This window comes from Brachyhypopomus gauderio, chromosome 14, assembly GCF_052324685.1.
Source record: "Brachyhypopomus gauderio isolate BG-103 chromosome 14, BGAUD_0.2, whole genome shotgun sequence".
In the NCBI taxonomy this organism is placed as follows: domain Eukaryota; kingdom Metazoa; phylum Chordata; class Actinopteri; order Gymnotiformes; family Hypopomidae; genus Brachyhypopomus; species Brachyhypopomus gauderio.
The window spans coordinates 17309041-17320290 of NC_135224.1; the positions used below are offsets into that span (position 1 = coordinate 17309041).

At 46.4% G+C, this 11250-nt stretch overlaps 2 protein-coding genes across 2 annotated transcripts in view; both read right to left on the reverse strand.

The window, feature by feature from the left end:
* Positions 1-287: 287 nt before the first annotated feature.
* LOC143475026 (uncharacterized) lies at positions 288-5226 on the reverse strand. The gene is made up of 4 exons (XM_076972735.1): positions 4815-5226; positions 4369-4493; positions 3250-3334; positions 288-2331 (listed from the first exon to the last, which is right to left on the reverse strand). Exons 1-4 carry the CDS (start codon positions 5080-5082, stop codon positions 1436-1438), a joined length of 1374 nt encoding a protein of 457 aa, XP_076828850.1. The 5' UTR covers positions 5083-5226; the 3' UTR covers positions 288-1435.
* A 1225-nt stretch (positions 5227-6451) lies between these two features.
* chd8 (chromodomain helicase DNA binding protein 8) overlaps positions 6452-11250 on the reverse strand; it is a 24151-nt gene continuing 19352 nt past the window's right edge. The window contains 8 exon segments of the mRNA XM_076972731.1: positions 6452-8217; positions 9040-9144; positions 9325-9435; positions 9581-9682; positions 9780-9872; positions 9969-10196; positions 10304-10419; positions 10539-11189. Of these exon segments, the coding sequence (XP_076828846.1) occupies positions 7849-8217; positions 9040-9144; positions 9325-9435; positions 9581-9682; positions 9780-9872; positions 9969-10196; positions 10304-10419; positions 10539-11189 (1775 nt within the window). The 3' untranslated portion in view covers positions 6452-7848.

Here is an 11250-nt window from a genome sequence, read left to right on the forward strand (position 1 = left end):
TCTTAATTGAGGAAGGAGACACCAAAGGCCAGCCAGCCCAGCCAACACAGCCCAGTCCAGCATGTTTAACTGTATACTCGATTAAGAGCAGACTGTGAGGTCTAACCATGTTTAATAGTGCTGGATCTTTTATTCAACAATCCCTCCCTCACTGCGTCAATCACGTCTTTAAAACAAACACGCTTTATTAAAACACACACTGGATCTAAAAAATACTTTCCTTTATTTGAAACAAAATGGATAAAAAACATCATAGAAGTCATAAAACGCTTAGAATGAACAAAAAAAAAAAACACATACTGAATCACGTGACAAAATTCAGTGTCAAACAAAATACAAAAAAAAGATAACGTAAATATAGTAGTCAACAAAAACAATTTCTTTAGCTGAAATATTTAGACACACATTGCCTAATCAATATATGCAACTTAAAAGGGATGCACGTAGCATTAATCAACAAACAGGCCTTTTTTTATGGGGTAAAGGGGGATAAGCAAAGGCTACAAAAGGAATAAAAACAAAATGTTAGAAAAAGGAAAAAAATGTTACAGAATAACAGTCAGTAGTACTTCCCAAACTTCCGGCACAGGACAGGAATGTAGGAATAGTACAATGTGTATTGTTCATTTACTACAACAAGGAGGCATCACAAAGTGAAGGTCAAACCAGACGTTACTACGTCATGCCAGACGTTTCAAGTTTAGTGTTGCACATCGGGCCCTACGTTTCACCCCCAAGACCATAATAACGGGCTGGTTAACAAAAAAATTTACAAAGTTTTACACCAACTTCTAACCTCTCTGAAAAGTCAAGGATTTTGCTTATTCATCTTCTGCACCACAGCAGAATAATACTCATCTGCTATCAATATAGCAAGTAAATAAAGAAAACTTACATGAGCACCTGTTGGTATAATATTATTAACGCACTGGCTCTACTAAAAATACATAACAGGCTGTCTCCTTCTCTCTAGCCAGTCTAACTAGTCTATCAGATCCCTGATCTACTTTCCCCACTGAAATGGGGATATTGATGTCATTCATTTGCCTTTAAAAGACTGACCGATCCTTTAGTAGCACATAACAATTAGCATAAACTGAAAGATGGCCCCAGCCAGTGTTTAAGTTTAGATTAGTTCACGACTTATTCTTAAACAGAGGTGCTCACGCTGACAAATTCCATTCTGTGTTGTGTTATAATGCTTGTATAGTCTAGACAACCAGACATGAATTATAAATCAGGCGTCTGTTATAAATGTCCTACAAAACACTATAGCAAACTACACAATGTGTTCACCACATTCGATGTAATGGTAGATCTCATGAGACACCCCGATTTACTGACTCTGTTAATGACACTGCTGCAAAACGTCAAAATATTGGTTAAACAAGCAGTATTCGATTTAGGTATAAACTTGCAGACCAAGACTGCATGGTTATTTCTTCTTGTTAGAAACGCCAGGCATCGTGTGAACTATGCTATGTTTCTCTAGATTCTTATGGATCCTGAACCCTTTGGAGCACAGAGTGCATTTAAAAGGCTTCTCCCCCGTGTGAAAACGCAGGTGCGCCTTTAGATTGTCCCGGAGACGGAAGCTTTTGCTGCAGTGTGTGCAGACGTGCGGTCGCTCCCCGGAGTGGAACCTCTCGTGTCTGCGCAGACTCTTACGCAGGGCGAACGTTTTCCCGCAGTCGGGGCAGGAGTACGGTTTCTCCCCGGTGTGAAAGCGCAAGTGCCTCCTGAGGATCTTCCGCCGTTGGAAGTTCTTGCTGCAGATCGTGCAGGTGTACGTGTGCCTGGGGGCGGAGCCGGGGTGCAGACGCCACACGCCATTGCCGCACGCGGTGAAGCAGCACAGTCGCCGGCCGGTGTGGGGGCCTTGGTGGGCGCGGAGATCTTTGGGCATCGAGAAATCTTTCCCACTGGGACCAACGGCAGTCTCCCCCGTGGCTGAACCCGACACGAGCAGCAGGTTCACAAGCTGCACAGAACACGGACGCAAGATCTTGCTGTCGACCGGTGACTGTCCGACCTGGAATCTCACTCTCTTGACCGGAGTCGAGGAATCGGACGCGTTCTTGTTCGTGCACTCCGTCTTTTCTGCAGCTGGACCGGAGCTCACCTGCTCTTCTGCGCTTACTGCTGTCTCCATGGGCTCCGTTTTAGTGGGCTCGTCCACAACGGAAATGACATCAGGGAGGGAGTGGCCTAAATTCTGCAGGGGAGGGTCTGCACTTGGGACGTCTGTTGTCACGGTGCTGAACAGATGAGGTTCAGTTTCCACAATGAAACTCGGAAGAGGATCAAGAAGAGAACTTGGTTCCTGAATGTCTGCAAGACACATTTAAACACAAACACTTATTTGTTTAACTCTGCAGCACTCTACTGAACGCAGGAACACAAACAAACACTAAAATCAAAACCTAACGCAATTGTCTCAAGACAAACAAACTGAACGTTGCCTTCATGGTGCAGTGCATGCATAGACACTACTGAACATTTTTCAGCGTAATGTTTACTGTTTCTTAGCACAACTGGTGCTCACAGATGGATCGTACACATGAGCCGTTCCTTCATATTCACTGTGCTTCCCACTACACTGCAGGTCTTGCTGGCTCGTTTCTTGAAGATCGACTCAGTTTCGTTGAGAATCCTGATCATTCTCAGCCTGTGCCAATCACAACGTCCAACACAGGGGTGCCACAAACCAAACATAACCACCATTTCAAAACCTCGTCGTTTAGAGTCCTTAGCATTTAAACACACATCTGAGGTCAGACGCGCTTAATGTAAAACACACAGTCCTGTTGTCGTCTCCAAGTTCAGATGTTTACTGTCTCCATCTCCCCCCCTTCCTTATTGACGCCAGATTACGCTCACTCCACAACTGACTTAATTTTGTTCAAGACCACATGTACGTTTACATTGCTGTTTTGTAAACTTGTCCGAACAGCAAAGACATGGCTTCTTTGTTCACAAATAAAGACTTCAAACACTGTTGTCCACAATGCCCAGTTTCTATCTCCAGCACATTGTGCTTCAGAACAGCTCACGCAGACTCTCGACAATCTACTAACGACAGAAGACAATGATCTAAGAGCACATAAATCATCAGAACTGGTGTTCACAGAAGCTCTCCAATTTGGCCAAGCAGGGTTCATTTGACACTGCAACAACTAGGGCATATGATGACTTAAAAAAAAAAATGTTGAAAGAAATAATAAACGATTAGGATGAACCTGTACATACCATTCTCCTGATTGGACAGCTCTCCTTGTGGAATGCTTACCCACGTAGGTGTGAGGGCAAATGTGTCCCCGTCCTCCCCTTTAACCTGTGGAACAACACTCACTTTATGACAATTATATGACACTACAGGTAAAGTTGGTCTTTTCTTGGGAAGCAAATACAAGCACTACACATGCTTGGAAGTAGGGAAGATGAATAAGAAGAAACACCTTGACCTGTATAAGACAATATACCCATAATTCAGAGTGCCTATGACAGGGAACAGTCAAAAGATGTTGTATTTTCATAAGCAGTCAGACTGTAGAACTGAATACAGTCTAGCAGGGCAGTGGCGCAAGACACCTGGACAAGGAGGTTATTGTATAGCACTTTTTTTATTCTACAATACAAGCTTTGAAAAATCCTTGGGTAAATATAAATGAAATTAAAAACACTAAAACGTATGTGTGTTTAATAACCTAGTTTTTACTACTACTAAAATCCATTCAAAAAACCATTAAATAAGAATATTAAAATATACTTGTGATGACAAATTGATAGATATTTATATTTACTTCAATTTGAATAGAACACTGACTCTATAATAGAATTTGAAATCCATTTATAATGTTTTGCTGCTAATGTTCTGTAGTTACAACTAGAGAGCAAACACTTATCCAGACTTGTTAGTGGAAGAGAAATAATAAGGATTAGCTCAGACTGTCAACCAATGAGAATTCAGAGGAGGTGGGATAAGAAACCACCAAGAGTTACAGGAAGTGGAAAAGTAAATCCTTCAACAATCCCTGGCACAACTTCCTGTCATCATGAAATCACAAAGAGTCACAAATTGTTGTGCTTGTCAACGCCTGGAGGCTTTGTATTGTTGTAAACAAAAGACAAAAACTAAATAAACGTGGTCCGACTCAAAACAATGTTCCAAAGGAAAATGCAAAAGTACTGTCAGATAAAATAAATGCACATTCCTTCCTTCCTTCCTTCCCCCTCTCCCTCTCTCTCACTCACACACACAAACACACCATCCTAGTTGTTTTTATATTTTGGAACAGTCTAGCATGGTATGGACACGATTGTTTAGAGTTACAGATCTACACCAAACAACTATGTTGTCAGACTTACCTGCTCTTTAAAGATAGTGTATGGAAAGTCAACAGTGCACTGCAAGTCCACCGTCTCCACGAGGTAGGGGCTGGCTGCTGGAGACGGCCCTTCCTCCATCTGAGGGGCTGGCAGGCATTCTCCGGCTGTGAAGTGGGGGCAGTTTGCACCATCAGGAGACACAAAAACGTGCGCACGTTTGCGCCAAAAGACATAGTATTAGTCTTATCTGCAGTGCAAAATGGTGCGAAATGACGCAAACGCAAAACTGCGCTGCCTAAATGAATCCAACATCTAATATGTTGCTCATTTAACGCGTGGTGCACGCTGTAAACACGGAACTGGGACTCGGTGTCTCCTAACCTAACGTTAGCGAACTAGCACGTCGTCTCCGACTGCTTTTGATTATGTTTCGGCCTACAACTGCATCCACGTCTCAAATAAGAGAAAGTAGCCCCCACATGTACCTTCAGCCCCCGCTGGCGGGGTCTCGCCTGCTTGCACACCGACGCTGCACACGATCTTGTCGGCGTGGTTCCTCAGCGCGCCTTCCATGCAGGCCTTGAGATCAGGCAAAGCTCCTAAACCCACCCGGGTGTCGGGCTGGCCGTCGACGTCTTTGGAAAGGACGGAACGGCCTTCGAAAACTTTGGTTATCTCCATGACGGCCACCTTCAGTAACACCTCCATCACGGCGGCCACCTCGGACTGAAATCTTGAGACGGAGTCAGACATGGCGCTCAAAACCCCCCGCGTTCCTGCTCCGAGCAGCTTCCTGATCGACGGGAACACGAGCGAGGACGTTTGGGTCCTGACCACAGACACGTGGTGGTGGAGAAACCCAGGGGGCGGTTCTGTTGAACATCCCAGTCTTTAGCGCCAAACCTGCGACGATCGACCAGGACCTGCAAGTCTGTCTGATGTTGTCGAAATGTCTTACCGTGTCCCGGTACAGTGCATGCAAAATGCATTTTATTCTAACAGAGGGTATACTGGACAGAGTAATACAGAGAGTAATAATTGTACTTTTGTGCAGACAGTTATTTCCATGACATTTTAAAAACTAGATGGGTCAGTGTAAGAGTAAAATAAGAAATTAGTCTGTGTGAGCATTTCAGAGAGGAATATGGCTTCTGAAAAAAATTACAAGCAATAACTAACAAAAAGCCTATAATACATATAGTACATTACCTGTACATTACCTATAGTACATTACCTATAGTACATTACCTGCACAAGCAACAGGCACCTGGATTTCTTAACATCATCAGATTTAACAATGCGGTGGATTTTCTTGACCAGTCAGATGTTGTGGTAGTTGAACTTGTTAGGGGGAAAGACTAGTCAGTCTGTAATCCTTTATTTCTGAATTTGTAATAAGTAGCTACTGATGGAAACTTTTTTTCTCATACAGATCACATTTTGAGAAGAACCAGGCGTTTCAGTATTCTGGTTTCAGTATTCTTGTTTCAGCAGCAGGGCCGCAGTCAGGAGGAATCCGTCCCTGACCTGGTTAGCTACAGCCCAGAAGCTCAGTAAGATCCAAATGCGGGAACCGTATTAGTAAGCAGTGAAGTCTTCTTACTGGTCTTTGGCTCAGAGAAGTACAGCCAGTCCAACGTGTTCCCTTTACGTAAAATCTTCTGTGTAGTGAATGTGCTGGAAAATTTGAACAAAGCATAAATCCTTGTAGATTACTATTATTGTCTCATTAGATTAACATAACTATAATTTGCCTGTAAGTTTTACTTTCAAACTGGCAGCAGTGCTCACGCCTCTAAATCATAATTGTAGTAATAAAACAAATAGCACCCGCAACACGACTGTGCCTGATGAAGTCCAACAGGTCAGTCTCTCGGGTCCAGTAAACCAGTACCATGTCAGCACTATCGTTTGGAGAATGGCCCGACACAAATAATAGCAAGTAGTTGTCCCACCACTGGGGGGATGGTTAACTCTGGATCTTTAAACACCTGGAGGACAGGTATACCATAGGACCAGGAGGTGTGGTTCAAACAAAGTGGACAGTGCATGTATGGACATGTAGTGTGATATTAACCATTGGAATAAAACAGTGAAACAAGTCTTTTGTATATTTCTATGATTTATTCAAAAGTGACTAAACTTTGCGCTGCTTCAATACATGTTTGAATGTTTAGTTCAGATATACAAAACATACCAGGGTGGAAAAATTATAGTAACATCCAACAATATATTAATATCAAGTACCTAATGATGAATTAGAACATCCTATGTCCAAAAACCTCCAGTTCTTTGAAGATCGAAGAAGAAATCTGTTTCTTGCACAGAATTTTTTTTTTCATTAATCAGAGAACGTTTAGATCAGGTTCATGTCAGATGAACAAACTGCATTCTGAACACTGCAGCTAGGGGGCGCCATAGAAGGCATCAGGATGAAGCTGGAGATATTTGATCCAGATCAGTCCCTTTCTAAACGCTCAGATTTATCCACATCAATCCTTTGAGAACTGGGGTTTATTACTTTCACAGGGATCAAACATGTGGGCCAGTTCTGCAGACACAGCACCAATGGTGAACTGCAATCAGAGATGTGTTGGTCTCGCCTTAGACATGGTCTGGGAAACAGTTCTAGACATCACAAACCGCGAGTAAGGAGTTCAAGCTTTGTTACCGACAGGTTTACTTACTCTGTTTACGCAGGTCTGCTGCTACCAAGCACATTATCCAATTCTTATACCAGGTCAGTTCCTCATGTGTTAATAGTCCTTAAACATTTGTGCACAGTGTCAATTTAACCTTTTAAAAAAATAAATATTTTACCCACAAAACTAAGAACCACAAGACTTCTGATTTCATGGTATATTGTTATTCATGTTTACATCACAGAGACATCTGAAGTCAATTCATCCAACAGGAGTAAACTCAATTTTTGCATCATTGCAGGCATATCATCAACTCTACATTGTACAATACACCCATCAGTCCATGTTTCAGTGTCTAACCCTAGCCCACCCCTTTAAAAAAAAAGACAAAGCAAAAACAATTCCCACCCAGTTTACGAACGCCCTGTTCTTCACACAATGTGAACTGGGCAGAGGAGCAGCCACAGTTATGAGACTGAGGTACCATCATGGCTCAGCTCAGCGTATAAATAAGACACCCCCCCCCCCCCCCCCCCCCAATCGTTCCACGGACGATCCAGACGGAGGTTCTGCTCTGCTCAGAACGCGACAGGAATGCTGAGTAACAGTCCGGCAGACATGGACGACATACATTGGAATCTGCTGGGCTTGGAGTTTGCACAATAGGACAGGTGAAGAATTGTACAGAGTACTATTTTTTATTTATTTATTTTTATGATGCCCGTCATCGAAACTACCTAAGACAGTTGAGCAAAGGCTGGAGATTTGTCCATAATTCCTCAAAAACAAGAAGAAAACAAACTGGGCGTGTTTAGGGGTAAATATAATAGAAGAACGTCATTATCTCGGGGCACTACATCACATGGGTGAGACTTGGTCAATCTTCTGAGCTCGAGGAAGAATCGGAATTCTTAGGCGCCATTATGACATCATCCAGAATAGCCTCCCTATCAGAGCTGTCGTATCCGCCCTGGGACAGGCCGTCACCTCCGTCAATGTCAAGAGAGCCCGCCTCCATCTTCACGTCATAGGTAGGTGTGAGGAAGTGGTGCGAGGAGGCAAGGTCCCCGGCGTCCAGGTCTTCGTCGTCCATCATGTAAGCTCCGTCGGAGACCAGTGTTTCGCGCTCTCCTCCCCCCAGCAGAGGGTCGGACTGGACTGAGGGATTGGAGAAGTAGTGGTGGCTCTTCTTGGGCACTGAGGTGTGTGTCAGGAGTCGGTTAGAAAAACCTTCTGGCAGGAAACCCTGTGAACACAGAAAAATTCATTTGGCACTTAAAAACTGGGAAAACATTTCATGTAGATTTCCCATATTATCGTATGTGAAAATGTGTAGTTATTTTGTGCATACATCATTTAACCAGTAGCGTCAACTTCAGTAGAAATAAAAGATCAGTAAGAGATGACTGAAGAAACATTTTACACTTTGCCATACTTTGCTTTGCTAGCACTGCACTACATGATTTGACCTCAGGGTTTTATTAAAAGATGTTGCCAACAACATCAACTCCACTGGCATCCAAAAAGATGCCATTCCATTTATAGATGCTATAAAAAACTAAAACATGAATGAACATAGCACAGTTAAAAATTTGTGGATATGCTCTGATCAGCATCGGGTAAGAACTGCTGGATAAATCACCAGAGGTCAAATTTGCGATTTAACCTGACGCGCCAGCCCTCTTTAAAGACACTTCGTACCCGAGCGGAAGCATGTGGCATGCTGTCCGAGATTGCCTAGTTAACGTTTCATCACCCACATTCCCTTATATCTCCATGCAAATATATGGTAGTTGCTATGGTTTCCATTACATACAGCCCCATTATCTGCAACATGGTGTTTGCGATAAGGGAAATGGCACAGGAGGGAGAATTTGGAGTGTTGAATTCAAGTGCTTATTCTTGGCAAGAGATGGCAGTGTTGTTCTGGAAACACCTCAGGAATCATGAATAACTGCACCGTTAGATCATGGACACGAATCACCACAGTTCAGCACCAGAGACAGCCACGCAGCTGTTACTCCGGGAGACAGAAGCACGAGGGTGGGGTGGAGTGTGTGGTACTGACCGAAGACCGAACGGTGTCGGCCCAGTCCGGTGCTACGGCGTAGTCGGGGTTCTCCTCCAGATACTCCTTTAGGTCTTGTAGTGCAGGTCCGTACACCCCGCCATACTGAACAAAGGATCGGCAAACACAAACTGGTCAGATCACATCCAGCTAATCTGGCCATTTGCCATCAGAAAAGATTTTACTTTATGCCAAGTGAACCTGTAAAGGATCGAGAGTCAACGTTGCTAAAGTGTGAAGGAAGCAGGATGTTTGAACATCTGACGGACATTAAATGCTCCTCACCTTCTTCCCCGTCCTCATGTCCACCACTTTAACCCTTTCGTCCCCAGTGAGCACTCCTTCTTTTTCAGCCCTCTTCTTCCTCCTCTTCCTCTTGGTCCTGTTCACCAGTAGCTGTCGTGCACAGTCACGATCAGTTCAGAGAAACACACCCTTACTGTCACTTAGTTACAGCAACTAAGGTCCCCCCCCGAGACCAAGCTGAAGATCAAACAAGACTTTCAAGCGCGAAGAAGTGATCCCGACCTCCGATACTCACCTCCAGCATGTCACCTTCAACCTCATAGTCCGGGTTTTCTTTGAGCCAGGTAGGCAGGTCCCTCTTCCGAGGGGTGTGCAGTACGGCCTCGGCATCTGCAAACTAAGAGGGAGAGGGACGAGATGAGATCACCACCACGTGCCACTGATAATTCTCCACGACGCTGGACAGACGTGTGGTCTGGTCTGTCCACCCGTACCTCCTGGTCTTTCTGCCTGCGATGACCACTCGTCTCTCCTGCGCCGTTGGGCAGCAGAGTCTGTTTTGAGAAGGTCAGCTTCAGGCCTTCCTCCTAGAGCAGGAATTCATTGGAGATGTTTAGATGAAAGGAGCACGTTGTACACCTTTGAGGTATTATGAGGCATACAGGACCATATGTGTCCCTCACTTTCAAGAGTTTGACGGTGAACTCCGCATCCTGCCCATCTGCACCTTCACCAGAGAGGGCGCTGTTGCCCCGGCGGGGCACGCGGGCGTAGGAGAGGTCGTGGCTGAGGTTCTGGTCGTCACACACCAGGTTTAGCTGAGAATCTGCGGCGGAGCGCCGGCCCGAGGGCCAGGTGCCCGTTAGCACCAGAGTGCAGAGATGATCCACGCGGTTTATCAGCACGCGGTCCTGAAACAGGAAACAAATCGGCTGTAAACGCGATCCTCGCGCTTCAATAACCGGACTGTGCGCGTTTTCGGGAGTTTTAGTCTGCGTTGGTGTGTGACCTCGCGTACCTTAGGCCAGTCCACCCGGAGAGGGTCGCTGAGGGTCTCCGGGGGGACGCCGTCTTGAGAAGGCGTGAAGGAGAGGGTGCTGTTCTCTTCATCCACGTCACACATCTTCAGAGCTGCTGCAGCACACAACAGACGGGGAACATTAATAGCGGCTTCCACCCTAAACGCATCGCGTAGCTTCTCCAGTTTTGCTGCTCATCATGGACAACAGAAGCATGGTGAGGAAGTTGCTCACCCTGCTCCCTCTCCGCATCACTGTCCCCACTCTCGTCCGAGCTGGCGGACCGGCGGGAGGAGGTAGACGATTCCGAGTCCGAGTCCGAGTCGGAGTCCGACGGCCGCCCGCCCTCCGCCCTCTTGCGCCCCCTATCTCTGGAGGACCTGCTGTGACTCTTCTTCCAGCCCCAGGCCGACTGACCGCTCCCCTTCGCCTCCGGGCGGGGGATGGGTCCGGCCGGCGAGTCCGACCGGCACGCCGCCTCCACGCCCAGCAGTCGGGCCTCGTCCTCCTCCGCCTCCTCGCCGAGCCCCAGCCGGTCCTGCAGGGGGCTGTGCGGGTGCGTCTGTGTCGCCGGCGCCACCTGCTGGTTCTGGAGATAGTCGAGGCGGGCCTGGCTGAAGGAGAACTGCGGGTCGGGGAAGATGGAGTGCTCGGTGCGGCTGACGCCGTGGCGGGAGGCGGCCAGGAGCAGCTCGTGGTCGTGCTGGGGGGAGCTCCACCAGCAGGGCAGGTCAGAGCAGGGGGGGGCCTGGGGGACGCGCTCCTCCAGGGAGGGGTGCGTGAGCACCTGCTCCCGCAGACGGCACAGCAGGCTGATGCGGTACAGGGTCCGCGACGCCCGCTCCTCGGTTATGGGAGCCAGAGACTGGGACAAGTCTTGGGATTCTGGGAAAAGCACAAAAGTCAAGCGACGCTCCGTTATAAAAAAAAAAAAGCGTAACGGCGC

Bases quoted from the DNA above. Each gene is read 5' to 3' on its own strand.
- LOC143475026 (XM_076972735.1), bottom strand. From the start codon at position 5,082: ATGTCTGACTCCGTCTCAAGATTTCAGTCCGAGGTGGCCGCCGTGATG. The intron at 3,335-4,368 runs GTAAGTCTGACA...GTTGTTCCACAG, and splicing joins ACACTATCTTTAAAGAGCAG to GTTAAAGGGGAGGACGGGGA. The intron at 2,332-3,249 runs GTATGTACAGGT...TGTGTCTTGCAG, and splicing joins GCTGTCCAATCAGGAGAATG to ACATTCAGGAACCAAGTTCT.